Here is a 23,335-nt window from a genome sequence, read left to right as displayed (position 1 = left end):
AATGAGGGTGTAGATGGGAGCTGCTCCTTCCTGAGGTTCCCACTGCTTCCTCAACACTAATATCCCAAGAGGTCCTAGTTCCCAGAGGGCTTCTGAAATGACACTTTAAGAAACAGTGCTCTGGCCACTATGAACCTCGTTCTCCCTTATATGTCACATCCAACTCACAGTCTGCTTCCTTCCTTCTAAAGTGACTGGCAGCAAAACTCTGGCATCTAAAATCTACAAAATCCAATGTTCTGATATAGGCATTTTTCCAGCTGGAGTTGATTCTTGTGACCTATTGTTTCTCTCTCTCTCTCTCTCTCTTGCTTTATTTTTAAAAACATTTCTGTTCATCTATAAAAGAAGCAGGGAAACACACTCACAAAAGCAACAAAGAAAACAATAGATCCGTAATGTCACAACCCAGACATAACCACCACTGATGTTTTTCTTCTAATTCTTTTGCTTTCCATAAGGGAGCTTTAAGCCTGCTGCTTTTACCTGGCAGTGACCTGTGAACCACTCCCACATCCCCAGCCCATCCTACCTGAGGTCCAGTCGCCAGGTGTGGTGAAGGTGCATCCAGCTGTGCACTCAGTTTGGCCGTAACCTTCATAAACCTTCAAACAAAACATGGGAAACCACAGTGGATACCCCTCCTTTAGCTGAGCAGCTGCCCTTTCTAGCCAGTTATCTTCCCATGGAGCCACTGGTGAGAGGGGAGGTGCCTCGGGGTTTGGTGAAGCTGAACACAGACAACAAGCACTGCCACATTTGCTGGGAAGTGTTGTTTATTGTTCTGGTTTTTTTTTTGTTTGTTTGTTTCTTTTTAACCACAGACACTTGGTAGATAAAATCATGTAGTCTGGGTAAAGGTATCTGACCAGTAACTTTGTATTTCATTTGGATGATATATTAAATGTAAACACTTAAAAATCCACTCCATGCTTTACTTTTGTCTCTGTTAAGAAATTCCTCCCCCCAACACTCCCGAGAAGCGGTTGGGCCATGTTGGTGTGGGACAGGAAGACAGTGTAAGAAACTCAGTGGCTCCTAAAGCATAAAAATTTAAGTGTGTGCAGTCATGAAACAGATGTGCCTATTTTACTCAAAATCCAAACCCCACAACCATGTTCCAATATGTGCCATAGGCAGGAAATTAATAAGCATCAGTTGAATGGATAAACGAAGGAATGAGTCTCTGAGAGATGTCAAAACGTACTGAACCAAGTAACAACAAACAAAAGAGCTTGCACTTCCTCCCTTGTGCTCCTTTTATGGGCTGGGAGAGGAAAGACTTGAATTCTGCAGGCTGGTAAATGCAGAGATGCAGAACAGGTGTAGCAGGGGTTTTCCAAAACACTGATGACCCATATATAGTTTATCTGACCCCTTTAGCCTCTGCTGAAACCTTGCCAGGGCCAAGGTCAAGTGATTTCCCAGAGTGGACACACCCAGGCGTTCCAGAATGTGGCAAGGACACCCTGGCTCCCACTGGCTTTCCCTCAGAGGAGGGAGCTTATATCCCGCAGAAATCTTGCCCCCAGAATCTTTCTCTGTATATGAGACGGTGTAATAATTTCCCTGCCCTAACACACACCCCACTGCCCCCAGGGAAGGTCACACAGTGTCAATACCTGGCAGCCCAGAGCGGCCCGGAGGAATCCCAGGACTGTTGGTGATGCGGGGGCTGCTCCAGTAACAATCATCCGCACACAGCCACCAAGGCTGGCCTGTGGGGAGAGAGAGGCACTTGCCTAAGTGTGAGGCCTGAGATGGCATCCAGGCCATTCTGGTCCCATCCAAGGTCAACCCTCATCAACTGGGCCCTAACTGGATTAGAGAGGACACAGGAAATCAGGAAGTTTCTTCCTCTTCCAAATGATAAACCCAACCTGCTCAGGCACTCACTCCATAATAATGACCAGCTTTTTCCAAGAAAAGTACCATTCATCTGTTTGGCATTCAGACATAAGGGTTCTTGCTAGCCAGCACCGCGGCTCAATAGGCTAATCCTCCACCTTGCAGCACTGGCACACCGGGTTCTAGTCCCGGTTGGGGTGCCAGATTCTGTCCCGGTTGCCCCTCTTCCAGGCCAGCTCTCTGCTATGGCCCGGGAGTGCAGTGGAGGATGGCCCAAGTGCTTGGGCCCTGCACCCGCATGGGAGACCAGGAGAAGCACCTGGCTCCTGGCTTCGGATCAGTGCAATGCGACGGCCACAGCGTGCCGGCCACGGCGGCCATTGGAGGGTGAACCAATGGCAAAAAGGAAGACCTTTCTCTCTGTCTCTCTCTCTCTCACTATCCACTCTGCCTGTCAAAAAAAAGAAAAGGGTTCTTGCTTCCTTGAAATAAACAGCTACTGCTTTACTCTCCCATCATTCACAAGAACCCAAAGCAATTACTTAGGACAATTTTTTCCAACTTCCATTTTAACACTATTGTCTTATTTCGTAAACAAATCAATACCATCCTTTATTTACTATGCTGTGCAGAGCACAAAGAACATTTGAAACACTTTGTTTCTGTAAATTGAGCCAAGAGAGTTTAAATATTAATATTCATAGCTAAAAATAGAGGAGCAAGAAGAAAAAATGAATAATGCCATCAATTAACTACAGATTCTGTGGGTCATGAAGAGCTTGAAAACTTTAGTGGAAACACAGACATGAGTAATTCATGATCAACCTGGTTCGCAAGAGGTTGAAGGGATAGAAAAATGGCACGGAAAAGAAGATTCACAGCCACCTGGCTAGAACCTGGTGCTGCCAGGAGGCCACCATGGCTAGGGTTACAGGGAGGGGTGAAAGGGACCTTCAGTCTCACTGAAGCACTGATCTGACCAACAAGGCCAAAGCCACCTGATGCCTGAGGAGCTCAAGGAACCTACTTTTTTTTTTTAATAGTCTTTTTTTTTTTTTTTTTTTTGACAAGCAGAGTTAGACAGTGAGAGAGAGAGAGAGAGAGCGAGAGAGAGAGAGAAAGGTCTTCCCTCCATTGGTTCACCCCCACAAATGGCTGCTACGGCCGGCGCACTGCGCTGATCCGAAGCCAGGAGCCAGGTACTTCCTCCTGGTCTCCCAGGTGGGTGCAGGGCCCAAGCACTAGGGCCATCCTCCACTGCCTTCCCAGGCAACAGCAGAGAGCTGGACTGGAAGAGGAACAACTGGGACAGAATCCAGCGCCCCAACCGGGACTAGAACCTGGGTGCCAGCGCCGCAGGCGGAGGATTTAGCCTAGTGAGCCGTGGCACCTTTTCAGAGGGCCCTTTCTACCAGCTGCCTTTGGCACATATAACATGTTACCGAGGATCACAGGGTATTATTGCAAAGGGGTGAGCCTCTCCGGTTCTCCTGAGAGGTCACTCACTGGACACAGGTGTCCCTCTGGGATCACCTGTTCATTTTCCTACCTGGATCTTTTTAAAGAAGAGCTCATCCCAGATACTGTCATTCCTGACGATCCCACTCCGGACCTCGGCCTGCTTGCGCTTGGCTGCAAACTCCAGGAGCCAGCGCTTTATTGGGCTGTCCGCCTGGCTGAAGATCTGAGCGAGACAGGTGGAGATATTGTCAGCCCCAGGGCCTGACCTCAACGCACCCCCTCAGCCTGGAGGTGAGGGAGAGGCAAATAGAAACCACAGTAGCTGGGCAGCCCCTCAGCCTGGCCAGAGAACTGCAGGGCTCACCTTGTCGTACATCCGGTTCAGCAGTCGTGGCACTACTGGGAAGATGGTGGGGCAGAGAGCCTTCATGTCATCTGAGAGGAGGCGGATATCTCCCTGGAAGAAGCCGACACGCCCTCCGTGGCAGTAGACGACAGACTAGAGGGAGAGCACAGGACAGGAGTCCCTTAGGGCAGTCGCTGCCAGCTACAGTCCAGAGCTACCTAAAGTTCTAGCCTACATGGAGGGCATCCCAGGCCCCTGACCCAGTGTCGGCTGCTGCCATGAGACACAGAAGGCAGCTATCAGAGACGACCATGGTCCCCATCTTCCCAGGATGTCCTACTTAGGGAGATGACACGGGAGACAGGGTGGAGTCCTGAGCCCTAGAGAGACACCACAGTGGCCATTTCCACTGACACTTGCCCCCACTCATTCCCAGAACCTGGGCATAGGCCACCCTGGAGATGCAATCTCTGACACAAATTGTATCCTCTTAACATATCACTCTGGGTCTTAGGGAGTCCAAGGGCTTCCCCAGGGACAGTTCACCAACTCTGGGTGTGCCATCCACATAGGCACTGGAGATACTACTACAGCTGCCTGTAGGGAGGTTTGTGGGAGGCCAAGGCTTCCTAATGTGACTAGGGTCACATTTGGGATCGTAGATGTGCTCCTTTCTTTAATGCTTCTAGCAATCCTATAAGGGAGGTGGGATTCCTCATCCTGTTTTACAGGCAAGGAATGCAAAGCTGAGGGAAGTAAAATGACTTGCCCAGGGTCACAAAACTAGTTCACGGGCACTGCTGACCCTCCACTCCAGGTCTGTGAAGTGGATCTCTCCTCAAGGCAAAATGGGAAAGGCTTACAGCCACAGATTATTCATAGGCTAGCTCCTCAAGTGACACATGCATGGAGAATTCTCTGTCCCCACAGTTGTATATGGATTCTCATCCCACTCTCTTTGTACCCTGACACAAGGCCTGTTTCAGGCTCCATGTAACACCAGCTCCCTCGATGGCCAAGGAACCGTGACAGTTGGACTCCCCCACTTGACTGCTTTGCTTTCTTGGTTAGGAGCTGGTGAGTTACGAAAGGAAAGGAAAAGAAGTGCTCTGGCCATGAATGGAGTTGTCCTGCCCCAAGCTTGACAGCAAAGCACTTCTGGAGGGCTGCACTGGGCTCTGAGCTCCTACTGTTAGCTGGGGTGGCCAAGGTCCTCTGACCCCTCTGCATTACCTTTTGAGGACAGGCAGTTTAGACCTACTTCAGGCCACCCATGACAGGTGACACCGAGCTAGGGTTACGGGTTCTAGGCACAGACTGTGCCTCCCTGATGCGAGGGCCTTACCTGCACCATTCGCTCAAACATGTGTGCTAAAGGCAAATAGGAAAAGTGCACATCCGCACAAGTGGGCGCCCACTGACTCTGTAAGAAAACACAGGGAGCCCAGGCAAGTCCCAGTCAGCCAGGCGGGCGGCTTACCTGGATCACTCTCTCAAACATGTGCGCCAGAGGCAGGAAGGAGATGAGCACATCGTCCTGTCTCGGAAAGATCACTTTCTGCAGGTGACGGGCATGGGAGACAGAAAGGAAAGAAACACTGACAGGAAGACAACAAGAGAGTCATAAAACAATAAAGAGAAAATGGTCCTGAAGGGGCAAATGGGAAGAGGGGAAAGGGGAATGGGGGCAAGGACAGAGAGAGAGAGAGAGGAAGGTCAAAAAGAAAAGGAGAGATGCGAAAGAAGAGAGAGGACATGAGAGGAGAGGAGAAGGAGAAAGGGAAGAAGGGAGAGGTTGGGAGAGGGAGAGGGAGGGAGGAAAGGTACAGAAAGAAGAGACCGAGATAGAGAGACAGGGCAGCATAGGAAGCGGAGTGTTAGGTCGCAGTGCCAGTGGGTCTAGGTTATCTGCAGAAGCAAAGAGCCAAATGAAGCACACATAAACCAGCAGAGATAGCTCTGCAGGAAGTCTCTCGAGAGGACCTGCACCTCACTTGCAGTCACTGATGCCCACCCTGATCTCTCTACCTCCCCACCACTGCAGGGTCTGCTCCAGACCCTATTGTTCCAGTCTCCCTGGCCAGTGGGGATTCAGGGAGCCTTGGTTTGTGAGCACTTCTTCCTTCTTCCAGGGAAAGGGGCTCAGAGAACCTTAAGTCTATGCCAGATGCAGCTAGGGGTACAAGCCCTGGAAAGAGGACACAAGGCCAAGCTCTAAAAAGATGGATGAGAGGTCAGCATCGTGACGTCGTGGGAAGGCTGCTGCCTGCCATGCCGGCATCCCATACGGGTGCTGCTCCCCTTCCAACCTAGCACCTGCTAATGCGCCTCGGGCCCCTGACACCCATGTGGAAGACCTGGAAGAAGCCCCAGGATCAGCTCAGCTCCAGCAGTTGGGGCCACTTGGGGAGTGAATCAGCGAATGTAAACGCTTGCTCTCTCTTTCTCTCTTTAAATTCTGCCTTTTGAGGAAATAAATACATCTTTAAAAAAATAATAAATAAAAAGAAAAGAAAGATGGCTGAACCTGGCTTCCCAGGTCACAGTCTACAACCAGGACCTTAGAGGGGAAAGCTGAGCAGGGGTCCCCTGTGTTCCATTAGCACAGGGAGGGCCTGGCCCACACCTCAGGGGCTCCTCCTGCCTGGCAGGGCCTTGCACCTTTGGGGGCTCTCCCTGGGCTGGACTTCCCCGTGGCCACCCTTTTGCAGAGGCCTTCACTCTCCTGGACTGGTTCTGGACCAGTCTGGATGAACCCTGGGAGCCTGGCCCAGGGCTCTTAACCTTGGCTCAGCCACCCATCATTCCCCACAGGTTGCTGCCAAGAAACATAACTTGGGGGCACACACTCCATAGACCATGGGGCAGGAGGGTGAGGGAGCCTCTCCAGAGTGCAGGAAAAGCCCCGCTCTCCTGAGGAGGTTCATTCCTTCCCAAGGGAAACCGCAGGAAATACTCACGTGTGGGAAAGGCCCTCCTGTCTTAGCCGGTTATAAAACACTAACATGCTTTTGTCAGGCCAAGAGATCAAGCTTTTTTGACTTTAGATTTACCTTTAAGGACAGCCTTATAAATTAGCAGTTGCCGTTGTTTCTCAGACCCTAGTAGTCCTTAAACACAAAATGAATGAATTAAACCCTGGCCGACTTGAAAAATGAGGTAATAAGGATTACTTTCTAAGTAAAGAGTACACAACAAAACCACAATTTTCCAAGTCAAAAATGGAAAAAAATGGGTTTACATGCTTTTCCTGCTGGGGTCTTAGGTCTTAGCACATTATCAGATGGGGATCATTTTAGTGTTTGGGATAAAAATGGCTATAAAAGTGGGGCTGCTTTCATGAGAACAGAAACTCCAGCCTGTGAATGACTGCCCAGATTATAACAGAAAAACAAACACAAAAAACAAAGAAAATGCCCCTGAGGCTTGAGGGTCTCCCCTGGAGACACCTGCAACTGGTCAGTTGACTTTATTCACCTCTGTCACTTTCAGAAAGCCAGAGAAATCAGCCACCACGTTCCCATGGGTGAGCATCGCACCTTTTGGGTTCCCTGGGGAAAAAAACAAGAAGATCAGTTAGTTGGGATCTTAAGGGTCACTCCCCAAGAAACAGCACAAGCCAGCAGTTCCAGACACGCAGGCTGCACTGCCAAGCCCCTGGCCTTTGTCCTTGTCACCCTCAGAGTTCTGGGCAGGCAGATGCAGCTTCAGGGATCTCTATCCTGTGGACACTCAAAGCCCACCAGGAGGCCCCCAGCAGCTTGGGACAAGAGGCAGGTGATCAGCTGCACAGGTGCAGTGCCTTAGGGCTTGAAGTGTCACCTACCTGCGTCCTGTGCCTCATGCTCACCTGCCTCCCCCACTCCCCTCACTTACACCCAGAACTAAATGTTGAATTCACAGCCTGATCTGCAGGCAGTGGACTTCTGGCAAGGCACCAGGCTAGGCCAGGCTGGAGACCCAAGGGGCTGGGGTAGCCCCTCCTTCCTGCTCATTAGCAGAGATGGGACAGGGATGTCTCAACAGAACTTTCCACACTGCTCAAGAGGCCTGCTCCTTGGGGCACTTCAGGAAGCCAGGGGCTGCTAGGATGAGCCAGAGATTCAGAGGCTGGCCGGCAGGCTGGGGAGAGAGGCCATCAAGGGCACCATTCACGTTGGGGGTAGACACGCCCTGATGCTGCCGCTGGGCAAACCTGGCAGGGTTTGCCACTCGCTGCTGGCAAAACATTGGCCAGCCATTTCTCCTGTTCCCTCACCTTAAAAACAGGGACAACAATGCTCAGCCCCACTAGGCTGCTAAAAGGCCTACGGATAAAAATCTGTGTACAAAACGTATGGAAAGTTTCCACAGAGGCAGCAAAAGTTTGAAATCAGAAGCTTCCAAGGGAGACAGTGGCTAAAACAGCTGTGAAACTCCAACAGCAAGGGGCCGCTGCTGCAGAATTTGCTCAGGAAATAGCACAGAAACCAAGACGTTGACTTTGCGATGCTCATCCAGAAGGAACATCAAAGGGCTGAATAGAGATTAAGACTATACCGGAAGGGCTGGAGTGTGGGTAGGGTGGGAAGTGCCTCTCTGTTCCTAAATCTGTATATCTGAAACATATGAAACTTGTATAAATAAATAAAAAAATTTTTAAAAAGAATGTACTGTACTTAATGTCACTAAATTGCTCACTTTAAAATGATTAATTTTATGCTATATGAATTTGCCTTGATGACAAAGAGATTGATTGCGAAGAGGATTTGTTTGGAAAGAACCACAAGAGCTACCCCAAATACATCAGACATCAAAATATAAGGAAGTCTCCTGTCTCCCAACCCCATCCTAAAGCCCAAGCTAACTCAGACCCCAGTGGGATCACTTAAAGGGCCCAAATGTGCTCCCTGAAGCTGGGGGACCAAGCAAGAAAGGCAACCCTTCACCCCAGTGCGAGCACTGCAAAAGTCAAGTCAGCCTGCAGGGTGGTGGGAGACGGGCTGAAGGACCCCCACCCACAGGGTCAGGATGCTAGGGCTGAAGGACCCCCTCTGCACACCAGAGGCAGAAGCTGCAGTGGAGGGGAGAACAGATGATCCAAGGAAGGGCATGGACTCCGTTAGGAGAACTCGGACAAGTGTTCACCCAACAGAAAGTAAGTTTTGAAGTTATTCTCCATCCCCACTTCCCACCCAGTGACCTGTTAACAGGCTGGGGGAGAAGGAGAAATACGGAAATACCAGAGAGGAACAGAGGAAGGGAGGGTGAGGTCCTCACGGCCAGCCCTCACAGGGGAGGGAAGTCTCAACAAAGTACACCAACGCTTCCTTAGGACTGGCACTTGCAATTCTGAATTAAGACCATGTTTGTGACTTGCAACAGTTGTGGGACTTTTTATTACATGCGAGTGAAATGCCTGCATTTTTACCCAGGAGCAAGAAAAAAAACTACCCCCACTGAGCAAGTTTGGAGGAGACAAAAATAAAGTTGTTAAAATAAAGTTGTTCTGGTAAATACACCCTGTGAGGCCTACTGGCTCAACTCGCTGGGGGCCCGTGTGTCCCACAGGAACATCAAGCACAGTCCCAGGTTTGACCTCATGAGACAGACACATCCCTCTAACCAAGCTGCATGGCGGGAGGGATTTCAACTTGTGCTCCAGTACTCTCACCCATATTGTAAATCACAGAGGTGAGTCTAAAGACACAGAAGGCTATGTGATTTTGATGAGAATGGCATTTTGATAGGTTGAGCCAGTGCTTGGGATGCATCCATCCCATATCAGAGTACCTGGTCTGATGCTCTGCTTCCAACCCACCTTCCTGCTAATGTGCCTGAGAGGCAGTGGGTGACAGGAATGGAGATCCTGGCTCCTGGCTTGGGCCTGACCCAACCTCAGCTATTGCAGAATTTGGAGAGTGAACCAGCAGATGGAAGACCTCTCTCTCCTCTGTGCCTCCCTGTCTTTCTGCCTTTCAATAAATAAATAAATCTTTAAAAAAAAAAAAAGTAAAGTGATTTTGAAAGTCATATTTTTCTAAAATAGAGCAGTTAAAATATCTTCCTTTTGAAAAGATAGAGCCATGGGTTGTTTCACCTCTGCCTCTTCTTTCATCCCAGCATCTGTCCTCCAACCGTGCCCATTGTAAAAAATGTCCTGAATTGTCTCTCTCTTCTTAAAAAGATTTATTTATTTGAAAGTCAGAATTGGCCAGTACCGTGGCTCAATAGGCTAATCCTCTGCCTGCGGCGCCAGCACCCCGGGTTCTAGTCTCGGTCGGGGCACCAGATTCTGTCCCGGTTGCTCCTCTTCCAGGCCAGCTCTCTGCTGTGGCCCAGGAGTGCAGTGGAGGATGTCCTAAGTCTTTGGGCCCTGCACCCACATGGGAGACCAGGAGAAGCACCTGGCTCCTGGCTTTGGATCAGTGCAGTGTGCCAGCTGCAGCGCGCCAGCCACAGCGGCCATTGGGGGTGAACCAATGGTAAAGGAAGACCTTTCTCTCTGTCTCTCTCTCTCTCACTGTCCACTCTGCCTGTCCAAATAAATAAATAAAGTCAGCATTAGAGAAAGAGAGAGAGAGAGGGAGGGAGACAGAGAAAGAGAGATCTTCCACCCACAGGTTCACTCCCCAGGAGTTTCTTCCAGGTCTTCCATGTGGGGCTCAAACACTTGGGCCATTTTCTGCTGCTTTCCTCAGGCCATTAGCAGGGAGCTGGATTGGAAGTGGAGAAGCCAGGACATGAATTGGCACCCATGTGGGATGCTGGCATGGTAAGCATTGGTTTTATCTGTTACACCATAATGCTGACTTATCTCTTAGATACAAACCCCAGAGTCCCTGGGATCACAAAGTATTCTGAATGTCACTTGGCAATTTTCACCTCTGCATTCTTAGCTTCTGGAAGTTTCTAAGGAACATTTACAAAGACTAGGTCTGAAATCAGAACTGTCACAAAATATGTAGAGCACTGTGCTGCACAGCTTCAGATCTGCTACCCTGGCTGGCTCGTTCTTCAGTGTCTTGGGCAAAGTCCAGACTTTTAGAAACAAGTGTTTTCTTGAGGATACGAACACAATGTCATAGACTTCTAAAGACTTCACGGAGTTTTTAAATATTCCCATGAAGGTTCAAGTAATGGCTGGATGCAGGCCCAGAGGATGGAAGAGAGGTGAATGCCAGCGACAGGGTCAGTGCAGACTGCAAGGTTCAGCAGGGAGGTGCGGGAAGACTGCTTGCTTCTCAGACCCAAGACAAGCAGATCTCTCCAGCAGCATTGATTTTCAATGTGAGATCCAGATTGCCCACATGGAGCAAAACCATGAGCATTTCTAGAGACCTCTGCGACCAAGGCTGCAGAGTCCAGCTGTAGACTTCTCTCTGGTTCTCCCCAACAGCAGTGAGAGAGAGGTGCTCCTCCAAGCCCCGACTCCCTGCGTCTCAGCAGTGTGCAGCCTACTGTGCATTTCCCACTGTCCATTCATAAGCTGGCCATCCATGCATTTCATTTGCTCCCTGGCTACTAAAGCAACTGTCCTCCTTTCAGATCCTGCAAACGGTCTTTTGGCTTCAGCCAGCATCCCTGAGTGGGCCTCCCGTGGCTGTTAAGCAGAAAGGCTCTGTGCCGGGTGCATGTCTGCCCTGCGTGGATGTTGGCTCCTCCTGCAGGGTGAGAACAGGGCTTGGGAATGGTGCCAAGGTGCTGAGGGCTCCTCTGCCTCCTGTTTCTGCCTTTACACAACATAAGGCGGGTTGTACCAGATCCCTGTGACCAACATGTTCCGGAAGTGTTACTGCAGGAGGAGAGCTCCCTGCTACAGGCTTCCAAGTCCTTTTTAGGATTGAGTCTGACTTCTCTCAATCCCTTATCCAACAGTTCTGATACATTTTTTTTTTTTAATATCAGACTAGAGGGCCAGCAGGAAGAGAAATCATAACTCTAATAGTTACAGGATACCGATTAAAGTGCTAGGCATTTTATGCACACTATCTCAGTAATTTCTTGAAACAACTTGATGCAGTTGGTATAAAATGCATCTGCTTAATATCCAAGGAAACTGAGGCTTGGAAGAGGTGAGGTAACTCTAAAGCTACACAATCGGAATGCTGAGACGCAGCTCTGTGCATTGGATTATACCCAAGGGTGCGAAGTAAACAGGTGATGGTTAGCATTTGCCCTGAGAGCTCCAAGGCTGTTGGGTATTTACATGCTCGGGAAGTGACCGCAGTTGGCTGGACTTTATGGTCATCCCTCAATTAGAACAGAAAGGATGCCCCGATTCCAAGCCTCCTAGCCCCGCTAACAATGCAAAAGGCCTGTCTGGCCAGCTTCTTTTTGCTCTGCGTCCCTTTCCCACATGCTCCGTCCCTTCTATCTCCTGTCTCCTCCCTCCCTCCAAGACCGATTCCTAAGCCTCTGTCTGCCCAAGCATTTTCTGCCTCAAAGCATTCCCCCTCTGAAAACCCCTCCAGGCAAATCCAGCTGCCCCCTTCCTATCCCTTCCACATCACAACCCTGGAGGCTTGTGGCTCCAGTTCCAGAGGGGCGCCCCTCAAGCAGCTGACATGGCGGCCCCCTTGTCTCTGATTGGTTCCCACCTACCTCCTCTCCTTTTAAGTGCTCCTCCCTATCCCCCACAGACCAAAGCTGCAGGAGCTTTGCTACCCTGCTTCTCCTCCAGCTGTGATCTCCAGGACTCAGACTGACGTCTTCCGAGAACTGTTGCTCCCTGGACCTTCTGTGGCCAAGCAGCCTGTGCAATCGGTGACCACATCGTACTGTGACTGCCCAGTGAAGTGACTGGTGAGCCCCAAAGGGCAGGGCTGCGTCTTGTCCACCCCTCTGTACTCAGCCCCCAGTGCTAGGCCTGAGGTGCTGCAAATGAGTGCACATACAGAAGTGAGAAAAGGTGGGCACGCTGAAAATACATGGCTGAGGGGAGCTCATCTTTGAAAGCCACTGTGTTTCCTTCTCTGGGAAGAGAGGCTGTGTGAATGCCTGTCATCCAAAGGCCCCAGTTTCCTAAACAGGGCTATGTTACCCCCAAAACCTATCCTTTTTTGTGAGGGGGAGTTGGGTTCAGAGCCCAGCCCAGTAAACTAACAATCTCTGCACTGAACAAGCAACTACAGACCCAGCCACCAGATGGAGCACAGGCTCTCCCTTCTTCCCAGGCCTCCTGGGCCTGACCAGGGGCCCTGAAGCATGGGTTTATTCTAGGATTCTCTGCTGAGGTTCCCACCACGTGCCTGGAAGGAAATCTTCCTAGAAAGACTCCACCAGAGCCAAGAGCCAAATGTCAGGTTCAGAACGTGCTTTCCATCTTTCCCCACTGAAAGATCCTTGGAGAGACCAGGAGCCAGGACGCTCAGCATGTCACGGAAGCTCTATGTGGGCTACAACACTGAGGACTCACAGGATGACGCACCAACAAGAGGACATATGCAAGTGGCACAGCACAGGCTTAGCCTAAAGCCAAGGAAGTCCAATGTGAGGCCCACTCACCGCCTGCTTGTGCCCTGGTACCAGCTTCCCTTCAGACAGGGAGCCCGAGACACTTAAGTCACAACTTGTTTTCCAGGCTTCACCCATTCCACTTCCATTACCCAGAGCCTGACTCTACTTTTGACCTGGAATCATCAGGTTGGAAAGACCCTTAGACCTGCCCTCTCCAGATATGGGCAGCATCTGTGGTCCAGTGACCCACAAAAAGCCTGACAAAAACCCTGCAGTCACCTGCTCCCCAAACAATGTCATCAAAAATTCACACTGACACTCAATGACAAAAAAACATTGGCAAACTCTACTGAAAAAGCAACACAGACCTGAAGGGCATGTTTGAATTGTGGGTCAGCCCTGCGTGTCAGCTCCCGCAGACTGAGGGCTGTTATTTTTCCTGGTGGGGATTAGCAGAATATGGTGGAAGAACCACTTGAGGTAATAGCAAATATCCATCTCGATCCAATGACCATGGACACAGATGATCTTGCTTGTGGGGCTGCTCAAGGTTCTGCCAAGTGCCCTCAAGGCTGCAGCTCAGAAAGGGTGGGGAATCCCAGTTCACTGCTCACCAAGAGTTATCATCAAGGCAGACACGTCCTCAGTCTAGAAAAAGACTGGGAACTGCTCATGTGTCTCAGACAAGGCAGGCGACTTCCTGTGTTGTCAGATGAGATGGAGAGGCAGCAATGGAAGGATTGGGAGTTAGGTGCGAGGGCACAAGTCCTGGTGCTCCCAGCACCATCCCCCACCTCACAGGTGGTGTCCACTGGAGCAGAGATGGTGGCCAGCCTGCTCACCTCAGAGGCTATGCTGGGGACCCCGTGACAGAGGGAGAGGACAAATAGACACAGGAGAATGCAACGTGCTATGCTTGTGCCATGGTCTTCAGGTGCATCCTGCCTCTCCCAGGATCCTTCCTTGACTGCTCCTGCTCACGCAGGTGCAAGTGGTCTTCTGTTAGTGCCCAGCAAGGAGAGCTCCATCTCTGTCTGTGTCCTTCCCTTGCCAGTCTTGCCCAGGGCTGCCCAGCCGGGCACCAGACAAGGCTCAGCCCATCTCACAAAGAGGGCACAAGAGACCACTGCTATCACCTGCCAGGCTGCCAGGGAAGGGTGCAGGTGGCCACGGCTGCCGATCTGGCTGCCTCTGCTTACCTGTCGTGCCACTTGTGAAACACACTATGGAGAGGTCATCAGGCCGTGGGGGCTGCAAGGGTGAGAAGAGGTGTGTGTTAAGGAGGCCCCGTATGACTGGCCAGGGCCCCTCCACCAGCCAGCCCCATGTGTGTATTGTATGTGGGAGTGCATTTGTGTTAGCAGGGGCTCACACCTTCATGTGCTGCAGTCAGAAAGGTGGGAAGGTGAACTCTCAGAAAAGGGGAAAGAAGATGAAGAAACCCAACAGGGGTGTGGACACAGATCCTTCCTGGCCCTCTGGCTCCCCCTACTAAAGCCTAAGCTGAGTTCCCTTAGAAGGAAATGAGCTGCAGTGGCCACACCTGTGCCTCTGCCAAAGCCCTCACCTCTCCAGTGCTGTGACTCAGTCCCAGCTTCCTTCCTGTTTTCACCCATGTATCTGGGACTACAACATGGGGCTCAGGACCTGAGCTGCACACTGTTCCACCAAAACTGCTCAGCATCCAGGCTTGGCCCAGGCTCAGGCCAGACAGTCCCGGGGTCACCAGGCAGAGATCAACAGGCCTCTTGCTCATAGAGAGATGGCTTCCCCAAGGAGGTGACCTATGAGTTGAGATGGTAATGCAAGCAAGATTTCTCCAGATAAAATGAGAAGAACATTGTGGGAGAGAGGAACTGGTTTGGGCACAGGTCCACAGACACAAGGGACAGGCTGAGCTGAGTGAGCAGGGGGTTAAGCAGTTCTCTGAGGCGACAGACTGGTGCTTGGGAGTAGGCCAAATACCAGGGGCCACCCATGAAGGTCCCCGGGAAGCAGGGCTGTGCCCTACTCAGGCCTGTGTGTGGCAGAGCTCACTAGGATTGGTGAAGGGAGTGGGAAAGACTGGGCTAGAGGAAGCCTGGAGGGCAGAGGCCTTGGTGGAAAACTGCAAGCCCACCCAACCCACCCCAGGGGGCAGCTACTCTCACTAGAACACAATTACAGGCAGTAATGCAAGTGGATGACACACAGAATAGTTCACAAAGATGAACCAACAGAGGGGCAGCCACCAAGCCTCAGGACCCAGGGGCCCGCTCCTGACTTTGTTGCTGCTTCTGCCCACCCCACCTCAAGGGCGGTTCATCACGTGTGAAGGGAAGGCATGAGCTTTCCCCAAGACAGAGTGGACCCAGGGTGTCCCTTCCTTTCCTTCCCTGCTCCCTCAGCCCATGGAAGACATGGGCACCCATGCGAGAATCTCCTGGGTGCTCACAGGGCTCTTTTTGAACACAGAGGTACTCGTCTGGCCTCCTACTGAGCCCCTGTACACAGGAGGGGCTCTTGCAAGGACAGGTCCCAACCACCACCTTGCCAGGGAAGGGCCTGCAGGCAGATCTGCTTACCACAGGAGCACAGTGGTTCTCCTGGCCACAGTCCTGAAAAGAAAAAAGGCTGCTTTTAAAAGCTCTAAAGTTCTCATGAATGAGACGGACCCCAGCACAGGAGACCTTGCTCTTGTACCAAGCCCAGAGCTCAGGATCCCCTGCAGATGTCACCTGTGTAGATACCACTCAGGGGCCTCTCCTGGTGGAGACTGCTTTGAGATCTAGCCCAAAGCCCCTAAGAGAGACATGGGGTGGGGGTGGGGGGCAGCCTAGAGGTCCCAGGCTTGCCCACACATCACAGATGTAAGCCTAAGGTCAGCGAGAGTCTAGGCATTGTGCACGCACCAGTAGGGCAGATGGCACTCAGAGTTTTGGACCTGTTGGGCAAGATACTCACAGGATACCTGAGCACATGCTGTGTGGCCAGTGCTTCCAGGTGAGCACTGAGTGTCAGGGCACATAGTAGGTATCACTGCAGGAGGGGTACAAGTACCCAGATACCACTGATACTATGAGGAGCAGACAAGGGTTCAGGAAGAAAACTGGAAAGCCCAGGGGCCTGCGTCCAGTGGGCATGGTGGGTGGGGGGAGGTTCGGCTGTTCCCAAGCAGGCCTGAAGCCCTGGAGGCCAGGACATCCTGTGTTGCCACAGCAGGCCACAAGCTGCCATCAACCTGATGCCTCAGAGAGGCCATGTGCAAAAAATTAGCTCCACTGGCTGCTGAGGGTCTGAGTCATGTTTGTAAGAACCTTGCCAAGACTCCTGGACCTTATGGCTACACTCCCAGGCACAGGTGAGCTGATGCCAGTCGGAAGCAGGGAGGCTACAGAGGCTGTATGAGCACCTTCAGGGCAGGCTGGCACTACAGTCTACCTGTCAGTGCCCGAGGCCATTAACTATACCACCCACAGAGCCAGTCTTGCAGAGGACACATGTGGGCACTGACCTCTCCACCCTGGCTCTACACTGGTCCACCCCGAGGGCCCAAAACCACTGGCCCAGGCACAAGAGGAGCAGAGAACAGCAGCTCCAAGGCAGTGGTGAGACAGCTGCGGCCCAGCAAAGAGCCAGACATGGGCCCTCACCTCCACAGCCCGCATGGACTTGAGGAGCACCCCACACTTCTTCCCCCGCTCTCTCAGGGCTTCCTCGAATGGCTCCATGAGGATGATCAGCTTGAGCCCTGGAGTCTCTTTCTTCTCCACGTGCTCCAGCAGTAGGCCAGCCTTCTGAGCTTTGTCCACGATCACGGTGCTGATGTCCGCTGCGGGGGCAATCGTAGAGGCAGGCTGTGACTGAGGGCAGCAGCACCTCAGCTGTGTGCACCACAGCTTGTGTGTGAGTATGCAAGACAGGCCACGGGGTGTGCATCTGCACGCAGGCGTGTGCTGGGAGTCCTGGGCAGAAGACCAGGGGCCATCCTGGAGCAGATTCCAAGCTCTCCTCTGCTCTGCACTCAGCCCTTCTTCCTCCCAGATCTGCTTGAGACAAACACATCCCCCAGCATCTGTTCCCAGCAGCTGTGAACTTCCAAGGCTTGTAGCCCAGATGGAGGCTTCTTAGCTGATCAGCCCTGTGGGAAGAGCCTTCAGGTAAAGCCCAAGTGGGGTCGGCTGGGACTTAGGATGCCAGCTCGGTGGCCCAGGTGTCAGTCCCTACTGTTTCCTGAGTGCAGAAGCAAAGTCTTATTTGGAAGAGTCAGACAATCAACTTATGGGGAGAGACTGGAGCTGAAAACAGTGGACTCACCTGTATTGATGATGTAGCGGATGGCCCCAGGGCCCAGGGTGTCATAGAGTGGGACCACCACCATAGAATACGTGTAGCAGGCCAGCTCTGCAATGATCCACTGTGGAGACAGGGGGCAGGATGGAGGGGGACGAGGGGAAGGGAAGAGGGCTGTACTGTCTTTAGGCGCAGATGACCAGCGTCCTGCTCTAGGCCCCATGCCTGACTCTCTCCAGGTGCCAAGGAGTCCACGAGGCTAACAGACTCTGCCTGCTCACCCACAGTCTTCTGGAGTGTGTTTGCCCCAGTCATTCTGTAACTCCTTGATTACACATGCCAACAGCCCCATGCCCACTTCCAGGGTCTGCCTTGACTTCTGTCCCAGGCCCTTCCTCCCTCTTGGCTCAAGTGCAGCTGTTTGTGGAGCTGGATAGGAGGAGACGGTTCTTGGCTGGAGTGTCTGATCCTCACAGGGAGCAAAGTCAGGGTGTGAAAAGGGTGGTGGCTTGGTTAAGGGTCTCCCTATTTTCTCTCATCCTGGGCTTACTAACAGTGGGAAGACTGTTCCACAGTACCCAATTCCTACTCCACAGACACCTGTAAAGCTAGTTAAAGGGAGATGCTTACCTCTGGCCGGTTTTGTGCAAAAACACCAATAAACTGCTCTGTAGAAGCTTTACAATTGTGCCGCAGCAGTCCAGACCCCAGAAACTCGGCTCTGTCCACCACCTGCACATAGACACAGAGAGGTTTCGGGAAAACAAAGTCTTTTTGTCAGGGGACGGAAGAGTCTAGGCGGGATTCCTGCAGGTCAGAGAGCCCGCCCTGGCCGCCTGCCTGTGCCTGCTCAAAGCTCCTGCAGGCTGTTGCCAGAGGCTGGGAGGCAGGCCAGGCAGGCCAGGGGAATGAAAAATGTTGAGACACAGCAGGGTGCCCCCAAGATCCCCACTCCCGAATGCCAGGACCACATGGGTGGGCAGGGTGGGGTCTTGCCTCCATCACTCACCTCCTGGTAGGACAGCCACTGGTATGGCTGCTTGGGCTTTCTGAAGCCAAGACAGGGCCCGTTCCCTGCAGAGAGACAAACAGACCTGTGCCAGGGAAGAAGGCACGGAGGGCAGGATACCTGCACTGCCCATCAGGCACCTTGAAGGACAGCCCATGCTGTGGGGTACCATGGGCTGTGCACTCCACCCCTACCCCAGCTGGCTTTCTAATCTGCTAAGGTCCAAGAGGGCTGAAAGCACACAAGCCTGGCAGCTTCCAGGGACCAGGGAGGCCCAGGAATGAGACCAATGCAGTGCCTAGGCCATACCATGACTTGTGATGGTCCCTACTTTAGACCCAAAAGGGCACAGATAGCTGGAGGGCCACTGGGAAGAGATGGCAGGCTGCCTCTCTGATCCCAATCCTTTGCCTGCCATCCTGGAAGAACTCAGGCATTGCAGAGGCTCAGGTTCAGAACCAGGCCTGGCAGCTCAAGGCTCACCAAGGGATGCCAATGGGTGTGTGGATTATGGACTAAGAGACTGTCTATAGTGAGGCAGCCTAAAGACCTGGAACAAAGCTGAATCTGTGATCACATAATATAGCTGCTTCTCTCACTGATGGACCGGGAGTGGCTTCTCTCCGATGAACCTGAGCACTGCTCACTTTCCCTGTCACTGGGCCTAGGCTTGCTTACCTAGCCTTGCACTCACTCATACCCTACACAGCCCCTCCACACCGGCAAAGCCCTTCTCACCTGAGATGCTGAGCCCTCGGCGGAACACCTGGTACATGGTCCGGGCGTCATCGTAGTAGTGGGTGAGCAGCTGAGGGCCACCGCCGATCACAGATCGCCGAGCCCCACCACAGTCCTACAAGCCAAGCACAGGCCAGGGAAGCTGACTGGGGCTGCCAGAGGGGCCAGGAGAGGGCCCCAGCAAGCTCAAAGCTGTACACAGCTCAACTGCACACGTGATCCACACCGTTGGGGCTGGATGTGCTCCATGTGCCCTCATGCACACACCTATGCACACCTATACCATACACACTCAATCTAAATATACACACTCAAGCAGAGCTGGCTTGTGCACACAGGCCCAGGACACCAGTGGCTTGTACACACCCATTTGATACATAACAGCATTTATATACCTGGTCAGCATACTGTCCACACACTACCATGCAATAAAATGGGGGGTATTGGCTGGAGGCCAGCCTTCCCCTACCATCACCTATTTCTACACCCCTAAGTGAAGAGTCATTTGGGTATAAGTCTTTAGCTAAGAAGGCTGTCATCCACCACTAACATAACAGGGTGAACTAGGTCAGGGACTACGCTGAAGGTATTTTCCCAGGTACTGTAGCCTAGGAGGCTGGAGAGACAGCTGGCTGTTTTATATTAATGTCTGGGGTGGGTGGGGTGGGGGGTAGGGCAGTGAGCCCCTGGGCCCACAGCAGTGCAGATCCAGAGCAGGAAGACAGCAAACACTGCTGTGCAGGTGGCAGGGAGAGGAGCAAGGCTTCTTCCCCATCCTACGCTGCCAGCCCTCCCCAGGCTCCCCGTGCCAGAACTCTCCAGTGCCACAGCTCCACCTCTTCTCTGAGCATTATTTGGGTTGCCCTTGGCTGGCCCAGAGTCTGCCACTTTTTGGAACATTGGATCAGGGGGAAAACGTCTGGGAGTACCACAAGGCTAACCCCCAAACTCAGAGCCACAGTCAGCTGCTTGCAAAGGCTTCAGAGTGGAACTCTTCCAAGCACCAGGCCCAAGGAAGACCCATGTGGAAAGCTGGGGGCATGTGCAGTCACAAAGCTGGTGTGTGCATTAGGAAGTCGCTGCAGAGCTGAAGTTTATAAAGAAAAAAAGATCTGTTTATTTGTTTGAAAAGCAGAGTAACAGAGCAAGGAAAGGAAGAGGCAGATGGCCACACTAGCCATGTCTGGGCTAATCCAAAGCCAGGAGCCAGGAACTCCATCCTGGTCTCCCACATGCGCAGCAAGGACCCAAGTACATAGGCCATCATCTGCAGCTTTCACAAGTGCATTAGCAGGGAGCTGGATCAGAAGCAGAGTGGCTGAGACTCAAACCAGCACTTGAACATGGAATGCTGGCATCACAAAAGGTGGCTTAACCTGCTGTACCGCGAGGTTGGCCACCTGAGCTGGGTTTTGAAGCACAGGAATTTGCCAGGCAGACTGAGTGAGGAGCAGGCAGTTTCAGCATAGGCAAATGTGAATGCATGGGGCAGGAGGCCCCAGCGCATTTGAGAAACTGCAGCCAATTCACAGAGCTCTAGATGGCCATGGAAAGTAGCGGGGAGAGGCCAGAGAGAATGCAGATCAAGGTAGGGATCTGAACTTTAGGTTGAGGTAATGGGGAGCCAGGAGAAGGATTCAGACAGGGAAGTAACATGATCTGAATTCTGCTTCCTACCACAGAGCACACAGAATAAGATCTTGGCCCTCTCAACTCCTTTCCGACTACTCTCCCCTCCCTGCACTCTGCTACAGCTTCTCTGAGCTTCTCCACTGCTTGGGGGTGAGGCCAGGAAGGGAGGCCGTAGCTTCATCTATGCCCTGGCTTCTCAGCCAGGCAACTCAGTCTGTGCTGCCTCCACACACTGAGCCACGGCCAGCCTCTCACCATCCTAACCCCATCCAGGTCACTGTCACTTCCAACACAGACACCCACAGCTGCCTCTTCGCACCTGCCACTGCCATAGCACAAACTGTGCAGGTCTCTCCCCACTGAAACCCAAAATAAATCCATGCTGCCCAGTTCACCAGCTCATGGGGCTCTGCTCTTGCTGACCACTGCAAGTGAGTTAGGATTAAAAGCTTACACACACGCGTGCACACACACACACATACACAAAACAAAAACAAAACAAAAAAACACAACAACAAAACCCCGGTACTCTCAGGGATTTCTCTACACCATTCCCCCAAGTCCTTATCTCACCTGGGGAAACAGGCGCTCTTTCATTATCCATTTACAACCAAGGACACTGAGGCAAAAACAGGTAACAAAATGCTGAGGGCCACAGTACTCCTTAGAGACACCAGCTGGTTTCCAGGCCACCAAAATCAGCTGCTTAAGGCCACTCTCACCACCACCCTGCCATCCCCTCTCCACCCACTGCCCAGCACCCAACACAAGTCATCATTTCCCAAAGCCACGCACTGGTGTGTGCTTTATCCCACCTCACCCTTGAGACTGGAAACATGCCTTTGAGATTCCTGCCCCTATTTTGGCCTACACCCCCCTCCAGGCAAAACACCGCCATGTTTATCACAGCCAAGATATAGTGTCCAGAGCTAAGGAGAGTAAAAAGCACTGTACACAACAGAGTATATGCAGCACATCATTTAAAAGGAGCAGGATCTCCATACAGTTGGCTAGGAGGGAACCATCAATAGGCCGCCTTAAGAGAGGCAAAACAAGAGCTTTTCAGCATATGTCTTTTTGTGTCATTCACACTGTGTGACAATGTGGAAGGGGCAACTTCAAAAGTTCATGGAGGGGCCGGCACTGTGGCATAGTGGATGAAGCCACAGCCTGTGGTGCCAGCATCCCATGTGGGCGCTGGTTGGAGTCCCAGCTACTTCATTTCCGATCCAGCTCTCTGCTATGGCCTGGGAAAATAGTCTTTGGGCCTCTGCACCCACGTGGAAGACCCAGAAAAAGCTCCAGGCTCCAGGCTTTGGATTGGCACAGCTCTGGCTATTGCAGCCAATTGGGGAGTGAGCCAGCAGATGGAAGAGCGAGCTCTCTCTCTCTCTGCCTCTCCTTTTCTCTTTGTGTAACTCTGACTTTCAAATAAATAAATAAATCCTTTTTAAAAAAAAGTTCATGGAAAGCAGAATTTTAAAATAAGCTTATTTTGGTGCAAAAAACCCTGAAATCCATGCACAATGTTCTCATAATACACATTTTTCCATGAACTTTTTGAAGATGCCTCATATTATCTGTTCAAAATGAACAGAGTAAAGTTTAGGGAAAAAAACAGCAAATTTTTAGAAGGCAAAACAAATTCCATAAGATTAATAAAGAAACAAACCCACCAGTCCATCCAGGCTCAGCCTGGGCAACCTGCTGGGCCACAGTACCTTCTTCCCCACAGTGCCTCCACCTGTGAGCCCAGTTGCTGTGGGAGGGAAGAACCTGGGGGTGGGCTCAGCTCTGGGTCCCAGCACCAACCAGGCCAAGGCACAGGTAATGTCTGGGAAGCAATTTTCCAGGCAGCCTCTTGAGGATCGGCTTAGGCTTTCTGCCGAGGCACCAATGAACCAAGGCCCCTACCCAAGAGGCTCACAGCAAGGTCAAAGTCAGGCTCCACTCAGTGGCAGGTCGTTCGAGAGGAAGAAGAGGCATCTGGTGGGAGACCTTGCCCCAAGGCAGCTTCGGACTTGCTGACTGACTGCCAGGGGAAATCATGATTCTCTAGGCCATCTAGGGTCAAGTAAGTCACACACTAGGCTTCTACCTTCAAGATGCCTGTCTGCTGCCCACGACTTCCCCCATCTGGAGGCCCCCCTGCTCACCTCCACTTCTTCTGACTGCATTAGGAGGTTGCACGGTGGTTGCAAGGCCTTTGGCCGGTGAGTGAACCAGTAGGCGAGGATCGCAGCCAGCGCACCCACACTCACCAGGGTGGTGGCTGAGAGGCTGCGGAAAAACTGGCCCAAGTCACCCAGCTCGGGCAGCCGCAGCATCCTCAGGATCTCCTGTGTCTGCATCTTCTCCAGGAGTGAGAGGACAAACTCTGCAGGAGACAAGAGGCAGATGAGGGAAGAGGCCTGGAGGGCAGGCTGGCCAGGATCCTAGATCACAAGTGGCCCTGGTCCAGTATCCTGGAGGGCAGCCCCTGGGGCTGGTAAGAGCATCCAGTCTCCTGGGGACAATACAGCATATCCCAGGAGCTGGCCCCTCGGAAGGGCCCTGCCTGGAGAGGCCAGAGCCTCAGCATGTACAACTGG

General features: G+C 52.1%; 1 protein-coding gene across 7 annotated transcripts in view; it reads right to left on the bottom strand.

Annotated features, from left to right (window-relative positions):
• The window catches only part of ACSL6 (acyl-CoA synthetase long chain family member 6), a 41,961-nt gene extending 18,845 nt beyond the window's left edge, over window positions 1-23,116 (bottom strand). For 2 of the 7 annotated variants that reach the window (XM_062189787.1, XM_062189789.1), the window contains exons 1-14: window positions 23,006-23,113; window positions 19,113-19,227; window positions 18,375-18,439; window positions 17,996-18,097; window positions 17,390-17,489; window positions 16,726-16,904; window positions 15,658-15,690; window positions 14,293-14,344; window positions 7,133-7,206; window positions 5,136-5,213; window positions 3,674-3,808; window positions 3,398-3,532; window positions 1,623-1,718; window positions 533-605 (exon numbers count right to left, since the gene is read on the bottom strand). In XM_062189787.1, coding sequence (XP_062045771.1) covers window positions 533-605; window positions 1,623-1,718; window positions 3,398-3,532; window positions 3,674-3,808; window positions 5,136-5,213; window positions 7,133-7,206; window positions 14,293-14,344; window positions 15,658-15,690; window positions 16,726-16,904; window positions 17,390-17,489; window positions 17,996-18,097; window positions 18,375-18,439; window positions 19,113-19,227; window positions 23,006-23,095 — 1,327 coding nt within the window. In that variant the 5' untranslated portion in view covers window positions 23,096-23,113. Of the gene's footprint in view, window positions 1-532; window positions 606-1,622; window positions 1,719-3,397; window positions 3,533-3,673; window positions 3,809-5,000; window positions 5,079-5,135; window positions 5,214-7,132; window positions 7,207-14,292; window positions 14,345-15,657; window positions 15,707-16,725; window positions 16,905-17,389; window positions 17,490-17,995; window positions 18,098-18,374; window positions 18,440-19,112; window positions 19,228-22,900 lie in introns of all 7 variants that reach the window. The other 5 variants (XM_062189783.1, XM_062189785.1, XM_062189788.1 and 2 more) reach the window with 5 other exon arrangements.
• Between the last annotated feature and the right edge of the window lie 219 nt (window positions 23,117-23,335).

This window comes from Lepus europaeus, chromosome 4, assembly GCF_033115175.1.
Source record: "Lepus europaeus isolate LE1 chromosome 4, mLepTim1.pri, whole genome shotgun sequence".
NCBI classification, from domain to species: domain Eukaryota; kingdom Metazoa; phylum Chordata; class Mammalia; order Lagomorpha; family Leporidae; genus Lepus; species Lepus europaeus.
The sequence above is the reverse complement of the archived record's forward strand: the minus strand, read 5'-3'. Positions and strand labels throughout refer to the sequence as shown.